Here is a 20,117-nt window from a genome sequence, read left to right on the forward strand (position 1 = left end):
CAAGCCCCAAGGGGGATCGGACGGCGGCGACCCCGGGGCAGCCCCTCTCGCCGGGGCGAAGGAGAAGATGGAGCCTCGTGTCCGTGTCACGGCATAAAGGAAAAGACCTTCGGAGGCACGTAGACGAGTCCCCCAAAGCAGCAACAGCTGGTGCCACCCGCGCGCCCCTCGGGCCTCGGCCTCGGACCCCGCCGGAGCCTCTGCCCGGAGCACCTCGGCGTCCCCCGGCGGCGCCGCCCCCTCGGGAGCGAGGCGCGGGGGCTGCAGGCCCGGCGGCTGAGGCTGCGGCTGGGGCTCCGGCAGCTCGCCGACACAATGCGGCCCGAGAGCCTCCCCGCCCGCCGCCGCCACTGCGGCAGGCCCGTGGCCGACACAAAAGCCCACCGGCCGCCGGCCCTCGCGCCTCCCCGGCCCCGCCACGGCGCACCGACCTTGGGCTCCGGCGCCGGGCTCCCGTAGCGTCTTGGTCTCCGCCTTCCAGACGTTGCAGCCCAGCAGGCAGAAGAGGAGCGCCGCGGACCTGCTCATCTCCGCGCCGCAGGGCCCCGGGCGGCTCGGGCTCGCCGACCACCGGGACGGAGCGGCGCGTCAGGGGCGGCCGGGCGCCGCGCCTCCCTCCATGTCGCCTGGCTCCGCGCGCGCCGGGCCCGCCGCCCGATTGGCCGCGCCCCCGCCCGGCGCGGCGCCGGGCTCCGCAGCCCACGGCCGCTCCCTCCTCCGTGCACCCCGGTGGGTTTCCCCGAAGAGCCGCGGCGGCGGCACCGCCAACTCTTTAACCCCTTCGTGCCTCCCGCCCCGCCCGCGGGCGGCGCCCAGGCCCCGCCGTGGTGCCACCTGGCGGCCGCGGCACCGCGTAGGGAGGGGGCCGCGCGCCCACGAGCCCTGCTCCCGCCCGCGCAGCGACGCCCCCTCACCTCCGCCCGCGCGCCCTCGAGCCTCCCCAAGGACCTCGAGCGCGACCTTGGGCTCCAAGACAGTCTCAGCACCAACCGTCCACCCCCACCCCTCCGCGATCCCCCTCTATTTTGTAGAAAACAAAACACCTGCTTTTCTGCGCTGAGGACTTCGCACCTGTTCACTCAGGGTCCTCAAGACGCCATTTATGTCTCCGGGCGTGGCCTGCCTCAGTTTCCTCGGTATAAAGCAACCTGCAGCTACTCAGGTCTGCCTATGTTCCCCAAGGTTGACCTGACACCCAGTGTTAAAGGTCCGCGGAAACAGAATCCCTATGCCTGTATAAAATGTAGTAGGCCCTCTGTGCCTAGGCGTTGACAGATGAAGGGCTCTACATAGAATGGTGCTTGGCTATTTCTAGAAGGTTAGGGTAGGGAAGAAATTACTTTTACATATATTGAGGGCCTAGGTACCCCCCCCTTTTTTTAACTTTTGTCTTCACAATATATGATTCAAGAGATGGGTGGTGTTATCCCCATTTACAGATGAGAAAAAAGAGGCTAAGGAGGGTTAAGAATATGTCCAAAGCACATAGCTGGTCAGTGGCAGAGCCAAGGCTAGAGAAAATAATCAGTCTGGCCCTAAGGTTAATGCTCTTCACAAAATCCTTGCTTAGGTACACCCATCCCATCCTGCCTCAGTTTCCCTTCTTCAAATGGCTCCTGTCTAGATGTCTTCCTCCATACAACCTTCTTGTTCCCCTGACTCTGGCCACCCCATCTCCCAACCAGCACTGCAGTGACCTTCGGACCTCTGTGCAGCACCCAGGCTCTAAGGCAATCTCATTGTCTTCCCAGTGCTGCCTCTAGAACACCAGGCCAGAGGAGGGTTATTTCTGTAATTTTATTAATTGGGCGTTAAGGCAGGGCAGGCAGTGTACCAAAAAGAGAATGAAGGATGGCACTTGCCCAGTTGGCTTATGATAGACAAATCATTGTGAGACACAATAAAAACCAGGAGGTGGAGGAGACCATATGGGTTTTATTGTCACCCTCAGGACCAATGCTACAATTAGTGCAAATTGTGCACCTGCACAGGGTGGCAGGTAGTCAGAAGGCGGAAGGAAAACCCACAATTAAGGACTGCCTGATCCCTCCTCCTTCTGACTCCCAGAGTCAAAGCCTTAGGGCTGTTCCAGGGTCCACCTCAGAGCCAGAGCAGGGAAGCGAATGGAATGACAGTGCAGCTAAACCCTCAACCCCAGCTGAGTCACCAGCCTGCAGGAGCACAGAGTCCAAGCAACTAGATTGCTGGGTAGAGCGTGACTCCATGGAGGAGGGCAGTCCTGAAGTTTTCAAGTCATTTCCTGGGTAGTGGGCTGCTTCCTAAAAGATGTAGCATTAAGCCCCATTCTAGAGTTGAAACTTCTCACTTCAAATATCTCGAGGATGTGCCTCGGTCAGGGATGTTGGGGATGTTGGCTCTGAGAAAGAGAACCAGCCTGAGCCAAAAACAAACAAGCTAAGCACATTAACCAGGCTGATTATTGGATCACCTGGGACTCCTAAAAATTGTGAGAGCTGAAGTCTCAAAAAGGAATGAAGGAAACTATTATTTGGGGGGGGGTGGATTCCTTATATATGCCACTCTCACTTACAACAACTTCCTTGGGTAGTATTAGAATTCCCAAATTATAGATGAACAAACAAGTTCAGTGACAATTTGCTCAAAGTATCCAGGTCTGATGACAGCAAACTCAAATTCCTTGTAAGACTGTTACCTCCAAGAATGAATTTCATGCAAATAATTCAAGTTACCTCTTGCTGTGTCCAAATTAAAACCTGTTCTAATATCCGTAATGTCTGAATCTAGTTAATGATATCCAGTAAATAATATGGTGCCAGTGTTGATCTCCTGGTTCGGTAATGTACTATAGTTACATAAAATGTTACAATTGGTTTGCCAGGGGCGCCTGGGTGGCTCAGTGGGTTAAGCCTCTGCCTTCAGCTTGGTTTATGATCCCAGGGTCCTGGGATTGAGCCCCATGTCGGGCTCTCTGCTCGGCAGGGAACCTGCTTCCTCATCGCTCTCTGCCTGCCTCTCTGCCTACTTGTGATCTCTCTCCCTCTGTCAAATAAATAAATAAAATCTTAAAAAAAAAATAATTGGTTTGCCAGGGGTGGGGCTTGGTGCAGGGTGTAACTGGACCTGTCTGTAGTATTTTCATATTTTCTTGTGAGTAATAATTATTACAAAATTATAAGTTAAAACACCTGTACCATACGATTTTTTTCCCTAAGCTTTATTATTTCCTCAAAACACTGGGGGTTGTGATCCTAGTGTAGAACAGAATTTTTAAGAGTGGGAGGAATCTTGGGGCGCCTGGGTGGCTCAGTGGGTTAAGCCTCTGCCTTCGGCTCGGGTCATGATCTCAGGATCTTGGATCAAGTCCTGCATCGGGCTCCCTGCTCAGCAGGGAGCCTGCTTCCCCCTCTCCCTCTGCTGCTCCCCCGACTTGTGCTTTCTCTCCTTCTCTCACTCTCTGTCAAATAAATAAATTCTTAAAAAAAAATAAAAGAGTGGGAGAAGTCTTAGTAAACACTAAATGGTTAGTCAAGTCAAGCTGGGTCACATTCATGACTGTGGCTGCTCAGGTATGATGGATGATATTATTGTGAGATTATTGTATTATTATTGTAAGATTTCTGTAGATGACATAGCGCTTTAGGAGAAGTTTATGTACCTTTAGAGCAAAACGGAGGCTTGAATAAATAGTTTCAGAAATACCACCACCGATCCACTTTGGGAAACACAAAGAAGTTATTTTGCACAGTGTACCCAGTAAGCCTGTTTCAAACCCCCATTACTTGGATGTTTTCAGTTACTTGGGTGGGAGGCTGAGAGCACAAATTCTGCTAAATCACATAAATAACCATACTTACATATCATCTTCCCAGAATTATGTAAGAGTTAATAATCACAATTTTTTGCTACTGGACTAAAAGAATATGGTTTACCTTTCCTCGTTTTCTAATAATCAGAGTCCAACTCAGTAACTGTGGGGGAAAAAAATCAGTGCTTGAGAGGGAGTGTTTGCAGAACAATGGGAATTAGAAGTGTTCTTTTCCTTCTAGAACTATACCGGTTGTTCTTATTAATATCTCACATTGTTTGACTAAAGATGAATTACAACTGTACTTATTTGAAATTGCTTAGAAGTTGCCTGACTGCAGCATTTGATTTCAATTTTTCCAGTCCTCTGCCAAAAACCAGTGATGCTATATACAGAACTTTTCCTGTCTGAATTTTCCAGAGACCTTGATTTCAGAGGCTCTGTGTCAAGGTTTCCTAGCCCAAGATTATTTATTCTATTGAAATCTTTCCTGATGTTGGTGCCCATGCAGTGGAATTTTAATTGTCTGAGTTTACTTCAAGAGGCATTGTCCTACCTTCTCCCCTGTCTCCTCCTACTCATTCCCCTCACCTCACCCCCAACATCCGCCCCGAGTAAGAAGCTGCTTGTGAACAACACTGATTATGAGGTTTGCACAGATCAGGAAGTGTGTCATGGACATTCCTACTTCTGCTTGCTGATGCGTTTATTAAAGTTAGATAAAATGTAGCCATAGGTAGAAATTGCAAGCTCTCAGCATGTTTTTCAGAAGCTGTTTGCCATCCATCTGAACAAGAAAAATGTAGAAAAATGACGGAAAGTAAACAGAAAACTTCCAAAAAAAGAGAGAGAGAGAGAGAGTGAGAGAGAACATAAAAATCAGCTTAAACTCTCAACTTTTCTGTTTGGGAAATCCTGAGTGAAAACCAATGGTTTTCTTAACAAAGGGAAGAGGAGGGGGGAAAAAAATTAAGTTATTCCTCCATAGTCTTTCAAAGGTCTGGCTTTGTGTCCAAATAGGAGTCCTTGGTTTCAAAATGGATTCTGTGTCTCAAATGTCTATTTTAAGTTGGTGGCATTTCTCACTCAGTGTTCTAAATTCTGATTGTTAACCCCTCTGCCCAGTAATGTGTATGAACGCAGGGCAGATAGTTCCACTGTAAATATGCCTGAGCCCTATTTATACTTTTTGCTGAAGGAATATTTATTCCTGAGTGTAAGGGGGTAGACACAGAGAGAGGGAGAAGCAGACTCCCTGAGCACGGGGCCTGGTGTGGGGCTTGATCCTAGGAGGTCCCTTAACATGTCCTCATTTTAAAAATTCTTTTATCTTTTTGTTTTTTGGCTTGGAGGACTTCTGCTGCCCTGTCCTGTAGATCACTGATCTGTTCATCTACAGCTTTTGATGTGCTGTTGATTCCCTCTGGTGTATTTTTCATTTCAGTTATTGTATTTTTCAGCTCTGATTGGTTCTTCTTTATATTTTCTCTTTGTTGGAGCTCCCACTGAATCCATCCATTTAATATAATATTGAGGTATGTGCCCTCTATCCCTACACTTTGAACAGTTTTGATCAGGAAGGGATGCTGAACTTTGTCAAATGCTTTTTCAGCACCTATTGAGAGTATCATATGGTTCTTGTTCTTTCTTTTATTAATGTGTTGTATCACATTGATTGATTTGCGGATGTTGAACCAACCTTGCAGCCCTGGAATAAATCCCACTTGGTCGTGGTGAATAATCCTTTTAATGTACTGTTGAATCCTATTGGCTAGCATTTTGGTGAGAATTTTCACATCTGTGTTCATCAAGGATATTGGTCTGTAGTTCCCTTTTTTGATGGGATCCTTGTCTGGTTTTGGGATCTAGGTGATACTGGCCTCATAAAATGAGTTTTGAAGTTTTCCTTCCATTTCTATTTTTTGGAACTGTTTCAGGAGAATAGGAATTATTTCTTCTTTAAATGTTTGGTAGAACTCCCCCGGGAAGCCGCCTGCCCCTGGGCTTTTGTTTGTTTGGAGATTTTTGTTTCAATATCCTTACTGGTTATGGGTCTTTTCAGGTTTTCTATTTCTTCCTGGTTCAGTTGTGGTAGTTTGCATGTCTCTGGGAATGCATACATTTCTTCCATGTTGTCAAATTTGTTGGCGTAGAGTTGCTCATAGTATGTTCTTATAATTGTCTATATTTCTTCAGTGTTAGCTGTGATCTCTGCTCTTTCATTCATGATTTTATTTAATTGGGTCCTTTCTCTTTTCTTTTTGATAAATCTGGCCAGGGGTTTATCAATTTTATTTATTCTTTCAAAGAACCAACTACTAGTTTCGTTGATTTGTTCTATTGTTTTTTTGGTTTCTATTTCATTGATTTCTGCTCTGATCTTTGTGATTTCTCTTCTTCTGCTGGGTTTAGGCTTTCTTTATTGTTCTTTCTCCATTCCTTCAGGTGTAGGGTTAGGTTGTGTACTTGAGACCTTTCTTGTTTCTTGAGAAAGGCTTGTACTGCTATATATTTTCCTCTCAGGACTGGCTTTGTTGTGTCCCAGAGATTATGAACCATTGTGTTTTCATTATCATTTGTTTCCATGAGTTTTGTGAATTCTTCTTTAATTTCCTGGTTGACCCATTCATTCTTTTTTTTTTTTTTTTAAAGATTTTATTTATTTATTTGAGAGAGAGAGATCACAAGTAGGCAGAGACAGAGGTAGAGAGAGAGGAAGGGAAGCAGGCTCCCTGCCCAGCAGAGATCCCTATATGTGGCTCGATCCCAGGATCCGGGGATCATGCCCTGAGCCGAAGGTAGAGGCTTTAACCCACTGAGCTACCCAGGTGCCCCTGACCCATTCATTCTTTAGAAGGATACTGTTTAGTCTCCATGTATTTGGGTGCTTTCCAAATTTCCTCTTGTGATTGAGTTCTAGCTTCAGAGCATTGTGGCCTGAAAGTATGCAGGGAATGATCCCAATCTTTTGATACCAGTTGAGACCTGATTTAGGACCGAGGATGTGATCTATTCTGGAGAATGTTCCATGTGCACTAGAGAAGAATGTGTATTCTGTTGCTTTGGGATACAATGTTCTGAATATATGTATGATGTCCATCTGGTCCAGTGTGTCATTTAAGGCCTTTACTTCCTTGTTGATATTTTGCTTGGATGATCTGTCCATTTCAGTGAGGGAAGTGTTAAAGTCCCCTACATTATTGTATTATTGTTGATGTGTTTCCTTGATTTTGTTATTAACTGGTTTATATAGTTGGCTGCTCCCACGTTAGGGGCATAGATATTTAAAATTGTTAGATCTTCTTGTTGGACAGATCCTTTGAGTATGATAAAGTGTCCTTCCTCATCTCTTATTATAGTCTTTAGTTTAAAATCTAATTGATCTGATATAAGGATTGCCACCCCTGCTTTCTTCTGATGTCCATTAGCATGGTAAATTGTTTTGCACCCCCTCACTTTAAATCTGGAGGTGTCTTTGGGTCTACAATGAGTTTCTTGTAGGCAACATATAGATGGGTTTTGTTTTTTTATCCATTCTGATACCCTGTGTCTTTTGATTGGGGCATTTAGCCCATTAACATTCAGGGTAACTATTGAGAGATATGAATTTAGTGCCATTGTATTGCCTGTAAGGTGACTGTTACTGTATATTGTCTCTGTTCCTTTCTGATCTACTACTTTTAGGCTCTCTCTTTGCTTAGAGGACCCTTTCAATATTTCCTGTGGAGCTGGTTTGGTGTTTGCAAATTCTTTCAGTTTTTGTTTGTCCTGGAAGCTTTTTATCTCTCCTTCTATTGTCAATGATAGCCTAGCTGGATATAGTATTCTTGGCTGCATGTTTTTCTCATTTACTGCTCTGAATATATCATGCCAGCTCTTTCTGGCCTGCCAGGTTTCTTTGGATAAGTCAGCTGCCCATCTAATATTTTTACCATTGTATGTTACAGACTTCTTTTCCTGGGCTGCTTTCAGGATTTTCTCTTTGTCACTAAGACTTGTAAATTTTACTCTTAGGTGATGGGGTGTGGACCTATTCTTGTTGGTTTTGAGGGGGGTTCTCTGCACCTCCTGGATTTTGATGCTTGTGTCCTTTGCCATATTAGGGAAATTCTCTCCAATAATTCCCTCCAACATACCTGCTGCTCCCATCTCTTTTTCTATTTCTTCTGGAATCCCAATTATTCTAATGTTGTTTTGTCTTATGGTGTCACTTATCTCTCGAATTCTCCCCTCATGGTCCAGTAGCTGTCTGTCCCTCTTTTGCTCAGCTTCTTTATTCTCTGTCATTTGGTCTTCTATATCACTAATTCTTTCTTATGCCTCACTTATCCTAGCAGTGAGAGCCTCCATTTTTTATTGCACCTCATTAATAGCTTTTGTGATTTCAACTTGGTTAGTTTTTAGTTCTTTTATTTCTGCAAAAAGGGCTTTTATATCTCCAGAGAGGGTTTCTCTACTGTCTTCCATGCCTTTTTCAAGCCCGACTAGAACCTTGAGAATCATCATTCTGAACTCTAGATCTGACATATTACCAATGTCTGTATTGATTAGGTCCCTAGCCTTTGGTACTGCCTCTTCTTCTTTTTTGTGTGTTGAATTTTTCCATCTTGTCATTTTGTCCAGATAAGAGTATAAGAAGGAGCAAGTAAAATACTAAAAGGGTGGCAAAGACCCCAGGAAAATACGCTTAAACCAAATCAGAAGAGATCCTAAATTGCGGGGGGAGGGGGAGAAAGGGGATAAAAAGAGGTTCAGAAAAAAAAAATTAAAAAAAAATTAAAAATATAAAAGAGAAAAAATATATATATTAGATAAACTAGATAAAAAACGTTTAAAAAAGAATGAAAAGTTAAAAAAAATTTAGCAGCGGAAGAAAAATAATTGAAAAGAAAAAAAAGTTTAAATTAACTGCGAGACTAAAGAATCATAGGGAGAAAGCCATGAGTTCTGTGCTTTGCTTTCTCCTCCTCTGGAATTCTGCTGCTCTCCTTGATATTGAATCTGCACTCCTTGGTAGGTGAACTTGGTCCTGGCTGGATTTCTTGTTGATCATCTGGGGGAGGGCCCTGTTGTAGTGATTCTCCAGTGTCTTTGCCCCAGGCGGAATTGTACCGCCCTTACGAGGGGCCGGGCTGAGTAATCGCTCGGGTTTGCTTTCGGGAGCTTTTGTTCCCTGAGCGCTTTCTATAGAGTTCCAGAAAACCAGAATAAAAATGGTGTTCTCCTGGTCTCTGGCCTGGAGGAGCCGAGAGCCCGGGGTCCTACTCCTCAGTGTGTCCTCAGATAACAGCACCTAATTACTCCTGTCTCCCTGGCCTCTGGCTGCGCTCTGACCTCACAGAGCCTGTGACCGGTTCAAGGTAACCCTGAGCTAAGAGCTCACTCCTCAGCTCTCCAGTCCTTTCAGAAAGTGGTTGATTTTCTGTTTCTAGAATTGCTGTTCTTCTCTTCAATCTCCCGTTGGATTTGCAGGTGTTTGCAATCTTTAGGTAAGCTATCTAGTTGATCTCCTGTTACCTGAAGTAGTCTCAGTCTGCTACTTCTCCGCCATCTTGACTCCTCCCGAGCCTCCATTTTTTTTTTTTTTATTGCATCTCCTTAATAACCTTTTGATTTCAACTTGGTAATATTTTTGTTCTTTTATTTCTGCAGAAAGGGATACTCCAGTGTCTTTTATGCTTTGTTCAAGCCCAGCTAGTATTTTTATAATTGTTATTCCAAACTCTAATTCTGTCATCTTACTTATATCCATACTGAGTAGGTCCCTGACAGTCAGTAGTAGATTCTCTTATTTCAGGTGAGTTTTTCCATCTAGTCATTCTGTCTAGAGAAGAACAGAAAATGAGAGAACAGAATACTAAAATAACAACAACAACCCCAGAGAAATATAATCTTAAGCCAATCAGAAGAACCAGAAACCAAAATAAATAAATGAATAAGATAAAAATTTTAAAAGAGAAAGAATATAATCAGACAGGTGATGAGAACAGAACAATACACTAGATTCTGGGTATATTTTGGTCTGTTTGCTGGAGGAAACTACACCCCAAAATTGTAAAGAATGAAAAAATATATATAATCAAAAATAAAGTTAAGCACTAAGAAAGGATAGAATGTAACTATAAAAATTGAAATTAAAAAAAATTTTAAAAACCCGAGTTGATAAAATGAGAAATTGGTTGAAATGGAAAAAGAAAAAGAAAATTAAACTAGAAAGATTAAGGAGCCATGAGTCCTATATAGTATTTTCCCCCAGCACTAGAGTTTTGCAGTTCTCTGTGATTGGTTAAAGTTGATCCTAGAGCTAAGTTCTTGCTGATTTTCTGGGGGAAGAGACTTTGAGCTTTAGCTGATTCTCAGAGGTCTTTGCCCTGGTGGTATTGCACTGCCCTTGCCAGGGGGGCAGGCTAAGTAAGGGCTTCCAGATTCCTCTTTGTGGCTTTTGTTCCCTGATGGTTTTCCACACCACTTGAGAGGATTAGAATGAAAATGTGAGCCTCCCAGTGTCCATCCCTAGAGCTGAAAGCGGGCTGCCTCCACTCTTCAGTGTGCCCTCACAGAAAATCTATCACTCTTGTCTCCCTGGTTTCTGTATGTGCTCTCTGCATGCCCAACCTTTGAGCATTTTTATCTCAGCCATGCTACCCCCTTTGGAGTTTCCAAACTTCACAGTCTCCTGTGGCATGCATTCATGCTGCTCCTCCAGGGACGGGGGAGGGAGGTCTTGCCCTGGCTTTTCTGTGTGTTGGGTCCCTACTCTAAGAGCAGTTACCCAGCAGGATGGGGTTTGTGGTTAATGGCAACACTGAGCTGAAAGCCCGCCCCTCTGCTCTTTGATTGCAGCTGGATTCCCTGCTGAAACACCTGGGAACTCTCCCATACTCAGGCACCCCATTTGGTCTGTGACCTCGGGGATCCTGAGATCAGGCAGTTCTACCTAGGATTCTGACCTACTTTTCAACCTGAGTGCTTTTCAAGCAGGGATGTCTCTCACCAGATTAGACTTATAAAAGTTTCAGTTTGCATGCAACTGCTATATCACTTTCTGATAGGTGGTTTATGCACCCCACCCCACCAACAGTTTATCTTCCCATGTATCAGCTTGGATTCACTTCTCCATGCCACACCTCCTACCTTGCAGAACATGGTCACTTTTCTATTTGTAGAATTATAACAGTTCTTTTCTTAGATCTCAGGTTGAGCTCACAGGTGTTCAGAATGATTTGAAAACTCTAGCTGAATTCCAGGAACTGGACAAAACTATGGTCCCCTGTGCCTCTGCCATATTCCTCTTCTTCCAGAAATTTTGTATATTTAATAGACCAATATTAATTGTACTTTTAATCAGATTTATCTAAATAGCATTACATGTATTTCTTCTGTTACCTAAGATTAAAATAAATAGGCATTTATTTTATTTATGTGATTATCTTTCTATTTAAGCAATCTCTAACTTAGTTTTAGTTTCTAATAGTGGTTTTTTAATATTAAAATTTTTTTTATTAATTTCTTTTCAGTGTAACAGAATTCATTGTTTATTCACCACACCCAGTACTCCATGCAATTTGTGCCCTCCACAATACCCACCACCTGGCTCCCCCAACCTCCCACCCCCAGTGCCTTCAAAACTGTCAAGATTGTTTTTCAGAGTCCATAGTCTCTCGTGGTTCATCTCCCCTTCCAATTTCCCTCAACTCCCTTTTCCTCTTGAGAGTCAATTATCATATGGTTTCACTTATTTGTGGAGCATAAATACATGGAGGACATAATAGTGTTATTTTAAGTTCACATTTCATAAGCTATATATAATTCCTACAGTAATGTCTCTTGTTTAACTTGAACATTATAAATAATATTTGACTAATTTCAGGTGCAGCAGGAGTTGGAAGAAACTATAGCTAGAGCAGCAAAGGAAGGTATGTTGCCAAATTTCTGAATTAAGATGGTCATTGATTTCTGAAATAAACTATGAATACTAAATAGCATTGCTTTGCATTGTTTGGATAGTAGGTACTATATTAAAATTTTTAATATATATCTAATAAAAATGTAAAACATAAACATAATGAGATATATACTTATTCCTCATTTAGTCATTGTGTTTCAGACTTAAAAAAAAAAAATCTCCAAATGCCTATTTATCTGTTATTTCAAGCTGTAATCTTCCTTCACTTCGGCCATCCCTCTGGAACTGTCAACGTAAATATGTGGGCTTTTTCAAATCCTTGTTTCTGCTAATGATATAAACATCCCCCGCCCCAAAAAACAGCAGTCTTGTCTTAGGTAATAGTTAAGCAATTATAGTTCAAATAGCTGTCACTTGACAGGTGACATTTAAATCTCCAGTCGTTGATTTTGTCATTGATTTACCTCTTGCCATTGGGTAAAATTCCAATCTCCATACATGGAATAAAAACACCCAACTCAGTTTGGTTCTTTCCAGATTTTTCAGCCTTCTCTATCGCTAACATTTACCCTACTCTGTGGCTTTGCTCTCCCACCTCTTCAGCATCAACTACTTGCAATTCCACAGTGTTCCTTCTCACTCTCTGTGTACATTCTTTGTATATGCATCTTCCCTCTACCTGTCATGCTTCTTCCCTGTCCTTCAGGCATCAGCTTACATATCCCCTCCACCAAAAAGCAGACAATAGTGATAGAAAACTAGGATTTTCCTTCTGTGCATATTATGTTCAACTCTGAAAATTGCCTGTTTGATTTTTCAGTCTGTCTTATATAACTGTTCATGGGTGGGCTCTGTTATCATCTTGTAATGAGAAAAACAGAAGCTCTGATATTTATCCACAATAGAAATTACCTCAGTGGACAACCGTGAGCAAAATACGTTTAAAAGTAATCTTGTATTTTATATTGTAGTTGTATTAGATATTTTTCATTCTTCATAACACTCATTAGGCTTCAACTTTTTTTTTTTTTTACTAACTTTTAGTTAATAATGAATTATTATAGAGAAAGACTGTAATTCTTTTTCTTTTCAGCGGCTGCTGAATTTAAATCAGGCTTATCTGGTGAGGCCACCTCTTTAGAATCTACTTTTGCAAGACATACAGATTGTGATGATGTAATGAAAACATACAGAGAGTACTCAGAGTTTCTGAAGCAAAAGGATAGCATCTGAAAGATAAATAGTAAAAATTTATTTACTGGATGTTTACACAACATTTTAATTGCTTCCTATGAAATGGTTGATATGCAAAAATCTTGATTAAAGGAAAATATTTCTGGACCATGTGTGTAATGAAAGTTTATATAATATTTTAAGCTATGTTTCTTGACAGCTAATTAACGTTTAAGCAGACTTTTTATGTGGAAATCAGCATTATGGATTTTACATGCTCCAGGCTGCCCAAATACCAGCTTTCTAAACAGCACCCAACCAACCAAGTTTTCATAAATACTTCAGTCATGTTAATTGATAACTTTTTGGTATTTTCCAATTTTTATTACTACATATGAACCTGGAGATTTAGACAGACATTATTTTGATATATTGCTGCTAAGTTTATTGTCAATGTTTACACGTATTCTAATTTTTATAGTGCCATAAAACCCATGTATAATTTTAATTTTAAATACTGATTCTGGGGTGCCTGGGTGGCTCAGTGGGTTGGGCCTCTGTCTTCAGCTAAGATCATGGTTTCATGATCCTGGGATCGAACCCCATATCGGACGCTCTGCTCAGTGGGGAGCCTGCTTCCATCTCTCTCTCCATCTACCTCTCTGCCTACATGTGATCTCTCTCTCTCTCTCTGTCAAATAAATAAATAAAATCTTTAAAAAATTTTTTAAGAATAGATAAATAAATAAATACTTATTCATAGCTCTTCCCTCATGGTGAAATAAGATTTGCCTAAGGCTCTTCACCTTTTCTGTTTATTTTTTATTTACTTTTTCAGAACAGTCTTAAAATTAGAAGAAAAAAAAAGAACTTTTACCCCAAAACAATTTGCAAGTCATTTGTTAAATTATGCCTGATTCCCATAGTGTTTATATCCTACAAATCAGTACATTCCACATAACTACTGTACCACCTTGACAATCAGACAATTAATTCTAATACAGTTGGCCCTTGAATAATGCGGTTAAGGGCATTTAATGCGGTTAATAATGTGGGTTAAGGGCACAGACCCTTTGCAGTCAGAAATATGTGAATAACTTTTGACTCCCCAAGCACTTGAGTACTAATAATCTGCTGTTGACCAGAAAACTTACGTATACAAAAACAGTTAATTAACTTGTTTTGTGTTATATGTATTCCATACTATATTTTTACAATAAAGTAAGCTAGAGAAAAAGAAAATATTATTAAAATCATAAGGAAGAGGGGACACCTGGGTGGCTCAGTGGGTTAAAGCCTCTGCCTTCGACTCAGGTCATGATTCCAGGGTTCTGGGATCCAGCCCCACATTGGGCTCTCTGCTCAGCAGAGAGCCTGCTTCCTCCTCTCTCTCTCTGCCTGCCTCTCTGCCTACTTCTGATCTCTCTCTCTGTCAAATTAATAAATACAAATCTTTTAAAAAATCATAAGAGAAAATGCACTTACAGTACTGTCCTGTATTTATTGAAAAAATCTGCATATAAATACACCCATTCAAATCATGTCAACTATATATATATATATATATTTAAAGATTTCATTTATTTATTTGACAGAGAGAGAGAGAGAGAGAGACAGTGAGAGCACAAGTAGGCAGAGTGGCAGGCAGAGAGAGATGGAGAAGCACGCTCCCTGCTGAAAACAGACTGATACAGAACACCATCCCATGACCCTGGGGTCATGACATGAGCCCAAGGCAGTTGCTTAACCGACTGAGCCACCTAAGCACCCTATACATTCTATCATTTAATCATTTAGTCCTCATGCTCTTTTTAAGTTTTGTCACTTGTCTGTACAGCAAGAAAGTTCCTGTTCAGAGCCATGCATTTAATTCAGATGTTGTGTCTCTTAGTCTCTTTCAGTTTTGAACAGTTACTTAGTCAGTCTTTCCTGGATTTTCATGACTTAATCTTTTGAAGAGTTAATTCCAGTAATGTAGAATGTCTTACAGTGCAGGTTTTTTTTTAATGTTTCTTTATGATAAAATTCAGATTAGGGATGCCTGGGTGGCTTAAGCCATGATCCCAGGGTTCTGAGATTGAGTCTTGCATTGGGATCCTAGCTCATTGGGGAGCCTGCTTCTCCATCTGCCTGTTGCTCCCCCTGCCTGTGTTTTCTCTCTCATAATACTGAGTTTTCCAAACACGATTTTAATTAACTCTCAATGTTTAAAAAATTTCCTATAAAGGTCTTGCAGATATTTTTTAGATTTATTCCCAGTTATTTGATACTTTTGATACTACCATAAATATTATTTTAAAAAATCAATTTCATTTCCTGTTGCTAGGTTATAGAAATAAAATTATTTTGCATAATGAGCTTCGATTCACCTATCTTGCTAAACTATCTTATTATATTGTTTCTCACAGTTCTGGAGGCTGGGAAGTCCAAATTCAAGGCACTTGCAGATTCAGTGTCCAGTGAGGGCCTGCTTTCTGGTGGTCTTCCTCCTGTTTCTTTGTACTGCACAGGGCCATGGGAGCTCTCTCAGGACTCCTTTATGAGGGCACTAAACCCATTCATGAGCGTTCCACCTTCATGAATAATCACTTCCCAAAGTTTCCACCTCCAAATACAATTACATTGAACACTAAGTTTTAACACACTAATTTGGGAGCTGGAGGGACAGAAATATTCAGTCTATAGCAAGGCTATTCCTTCTTCTTTGCCAGGTAGGCATCTCCAATATGGCTTTTTACTTCATGAGGCCAGTAAGAAGAATTTCCCTGCAGAGAGGGCTCAGTCTTGTAAGGACTTCACCTGCTTCAATCAGGCTTACATAGAATAATGCCTTTTTGATTAACTTGAAATTAACAATTAATTATATCTGCAAGATTCCTTTACAGTTGCCATGTTCTAATGGTTAGAGTCAAGTCACAGATCTTGGCTACACTTAAGGGAAAAGGATTATAAAAGGTGAGAACACCAAAGAGCATTTGTTATGGGGTCACCTAGGGTCTTTATTTGACAATTATATTAACAGATCCCTTATACTATTAGTTTTCTAAGTTTTATTATGGATGAATGTTAAATGAATGAAGGTTTATTTTGCATATATTGAGATAATATTTTTAATAATTTGTCAGTGGTGAATTACATTATGTGCCCATGTTAAACCAATTTTGCATTTAAACCAACTTTGCATTTCTCAGGAAAACTGAATTAAGTTGTGATTTCATTCATTTGATTCATACATTGCTACTATTGATATGCTAATATCCTAGTGAGGATTTTCTCCTGTTCATGGATAATGTTAATACAAGGAATTTTGAATACATTTAACTCAATTTACTTGGCTTCAAATTTACATATATTGTTGCTTTGTGTTTTTTGTCTTGTATTTTTAAAAAATAATTGACATTTTTATAATTTTCATATTGTAATCTCAATGTTCATTTAAACTGAACTACATATTTAACTTTTTTCTTCTCTTCTTACATCTCAGAATTTCTATTTGTGATTATTTTTCTTCTGTTTGTTTATGTACATACTTTAAAATTTTCATGAGTGAGAACTGCCAGGTAATGAACCTCTATTTAAAAATGTCTTTATTGGGCACCGGGATGGCTCAGTTGATTAAATGTCTGGCTTTGGCTCAGATCATGATCCAAGGGTCCTGGGATCGAGCCCCACTTCAGGCTCACTGCTCAGTCTGGAGTCTTCTTCCACTCTGTCTACCCTCCCCACCATTTGTGCTCCCTCTTTCTCTCCTCTTCCCTCACTCTCTTACAAATGAATAAAAATTTAAAAAAAATATGTGTCTTTATTTCCCCTTCCTCTTGTTATACATTTTCACTGCATAGAGAATCCTAGGTGAATAATTATTTTCTTTGATCATACAGAAAATGTCATTCCACTGCCCTTTGTCTTTCATAATTGCTCTTTAGAAATCAGGTGTCTACCTGTTTCTCCCTTGAACATAATCTGTTCCCGACTCTGCTCCTTTTCCCCACAATTTTTGCTTACATTAAAGATTTTACTCATGGGGGGGAAAACCCGCTTTTTTTTTTTCTTTGTTTACTGCAGGTATACTCTTATGTGTCTAGATTGGGATGTCTTATTTATCTTAATAATGTTCCATAATTAGAATTGCATTTACAACAGCTCCAAAAACAATGATATACCTAGGAATAAGCCTAACCAAAGAGGCAAAGGATCTGTACTCTAGAAACTACATAACACTTATGAAGGAAACTGAGGAGATGAAATCACATCCCATACTCATGGATTGGAAGAATAAGCATTTTTAACATGTCTATGCTGCCAAGGGCACAATTTACACTTTCAATACAATCCCTATCAAAATACCATAGAAATTTTTCACAGAGCTAAAACAAATAATTCTAAAATCTGTGTGGAACCAGAAAAGACCCCAAATAGCCAAAGGAATGTTGAAAAATAAAACCAAAACGGAGACATTACAATGTCTGACTTCAAGCTATATTACAAAGACATAGTCATTAAGACAGTATGGTATTGGCACAAAAACAGGCACATAGATCAATGGAACAGAAGAGAGAGCCCAGAAATGGACTCTATGGTCAACTAATCTTCGACAAAGGAAGAAAGAACATCCAATGGAAAAAAGATTGTTTCTTCAATAAATGGTGCTGGGAAAACTCTACAACCACATGCAGAAGAATGAAACTAGAATATTCTCTTAAACCATACACAAAGATAAAATGGATGAAAAAACCTCAACATGAGAGGAATCCATCCAAATCCTAGAGGAGAACATAGGCAGTAACCTCTTTGACACTGGCCACAACTTCTTTCAAGATCCCTTTCTAAATGTAGGGGAAACAGAAGCAAAATGAACTTTGGGACTTCCATCAACATAAATTTTTGCACAGCAAAGGGAACAGTCAACAAAACTAGGGGGAAATCCACAGAAGAGGAGAAGATATTTGCAAATGACATTTTGGATAAAGGACTGATATCCTACATCTATAAAGAACTTTTCAAATTCAACACCCAAAAAACAATCCAGTCAAGAAATGGGCAGAAGAGGGGCACCTGGGTGGCTCAGTGGGTTAATAACCCTCTGCCTTCGGCTCAGGTCATGATCTCAGGGTCCTGGGATCGAGCCCTACATCAGGTTCTCTGCTCCATAGGGAGCTTGCTTCCTCCTCTCTCTCTGCCTGCCTTCTGACTACTTGTGATCAGACACATGAAAAAATATTCAACTTCACTAGCCATCAGGGACATTCAAATAAAAACAACAATGAGATGCCACCTTACACCTGTTAGAATGGCCAGAATTAATAAAATAGGAAACAAGTGTTGGTGAGGTTGTGGAGAAAGGGGAATCCTCTTATGCTGTTGGTGGATATGCAAGCTGATACAGCCACGCTGGAAAACAGTGTGGAGGTTCCCCAAGACGCTAAAAGTAGAGCTACCCTATGACCCAGCAATTACACTATTATGTCTTTACCCCAAAGATAAGGATGTAGTAAAAAGAAGGGGCACAGCACCCCAATGTTCATAGCTGCAATGTCCATAATAGCCAAAAAGTGGAAGGAACCAAGATGCCCTTCAACAGATGAATGGACAAAGAAGATGTGGTTCATGTATACAATGGAATATTACTCAGCCATCATAAAGGATGAATGCCCACCTTTGCATTGACATGGATGGAACTGGAGGGGATTGTGCTAAGTGAAATTAGTCATGCAGAGAAAGACAATTACCAGGTGCTTTCACTCTTATGTGAAACCTAAAGAATAGAGTTGAAGACCACAGGGAAGGGAGGGAAAATGGAATGGGATGAAATCAGGGAGGGAGAAAAGCATGATAGACTCTGGACTCCGGGAAACAAACAAGGGAGTAACTGGGTGATGGGGCGGGCACTTGTTGGGATGAGTACTGGGTGTTATATGCAACTAATAAATCATTGAACACTACAACAAAAACGTATGGCTTACTATATCCTGTCTAACAACATAATAAATTTCATTTAGTTTTTTGAATCTATGATTTGGTGTCTCAAAACATATTCAGACTTTCTTATCTAAACTTCATATCTCTTCATCTCTTTTTCATGTTTCCATGGTTGTTTTTTGGTCTCTTTCCTTATATTCTCAATTATTTCTTTTATTTTCCTAGTTAATTGTCACCTCTGCCTTATCCAGTCTGCTGTCTGACCTATCCGTAGGAATTTAAATTGGGGTAATTGCATTTTTAAATGCATTTTTGGGGGGTCTTTAAAACATCTATTAAAATAATTATTTTTTCATTATTTGAGAATATGGGTTTTTAATTCATTGAGGGTTTTCTTTTTTTTAAGATTTTATATATTTATTTGACATAGAGACAGTGAGAGAGGAAACACAAGCAGGGGGAGTGAGAGAAGAAGAAGCGGGCTTCCTGCAGAGTGGGGAGCCAAGATGCTGGACTTGATCCCAGGACCCTGGGATCATGACCTGAGTTGAAGGCAGATGCTCAATGACTGAGCCACCCAGGTGCCCAAGGATCTGCTTTTAAAAAGAAATAAAGGTTAAGGTCAGGGACCACTAATTAGACAATGGAAATGACTACATTTTTGTTCTTTTTTTAAAAAAAATTTTAGCTGTAAAATGTACAATGTGAAAGCCAGAGAAACACCCCACAAAAAAGGAGTACTACAGGTTAGCGACTCTGATGAACATGTCTAGCAAATCAAATTGAATAATACAGTAAAAGAAGTATTCACCATTATCAAGTGGGTTTTATTCCTATGTTGCAGGAGTGGTTCAATAATCTCAGATTAATGTGATACACCACATTAATAATAGTATAAGAACCATATGATCCTCTAAATGGAGGCAGAAGAAACACTTGACAAAATACAGCACCTGTTCTTGATAAAAACCCTCAATGAAGTAGAGATAGAAGGAACCTACCACAATGTCATAAAAGTCATATAAGAAAGACCTACAGCTAATATAATCCTGAATTGGGAAAAACTGAGAGCTTTTCCCCTATGGTCAGGAACAAGATGGATATCCACTCTCACCTTTACTATTTAACACAGTACTGGCAGTCTTAGCCTCAGCAATCAGACAACAAAAAGAAATAAATTGCATCCAAATTGTCAAGGAAGAAATCAAGCTTTCACTATTTGCAGATGACATGCTACCCTATGTAGAAAACCTGAAAGACTCCACCAAAAAAATTGCAAGAAGTAATACATGAATTCAGCTAAGTCACAGGACATAAAATCAATATACAGAA

At 40.7% G+C, this 20,117-nt stretch overlaps 1 protein-coding gene across 2 annotated transcripts in view; it reads right to left on the reverse strand.

Annotated features, from left to right (window-relative positions):
- FAM171A1 (family with sequence similarity 171 member A1) overlaps positions 1-771 on the reverse strand; it is a 124,229-nt gene extending 123,458 nt beyond the window's left edge. For both annotated transcript variants that reach the window (XM_045069194.1, XM_045069195.1), the window contains exon 1: positions 432-771. In XM_045069194.1, the coding sequence (XP_044925129.1) occupies positions 432-528 (97 nt within the window). In that variant the 5' untranslated portion in view covers positions 529-771. The remainder of the gene's footprint in view (positions 1-431) is intronic.
- Positions 772-20,117: the final 19,346 nt, after the last annotated feature.

This window comes from Mustela putorius, unplaced genomic scaffold (genome assembly GCF_011764305.1).
Source record: "Mustela putorius furo isolate JIRA1106 unplaced genomic scaffold, ASM1176430v1.1 tig00003913_pilon_pilon_pilon, whole genome shotgun sequence".
In the NCBI taxonomy this organism is placed as follows: Eukaryota; Metazoa; Chordata; class Mammalia; order Carnivora; family Mustelidae; genus Mustela; species Mustela putorius.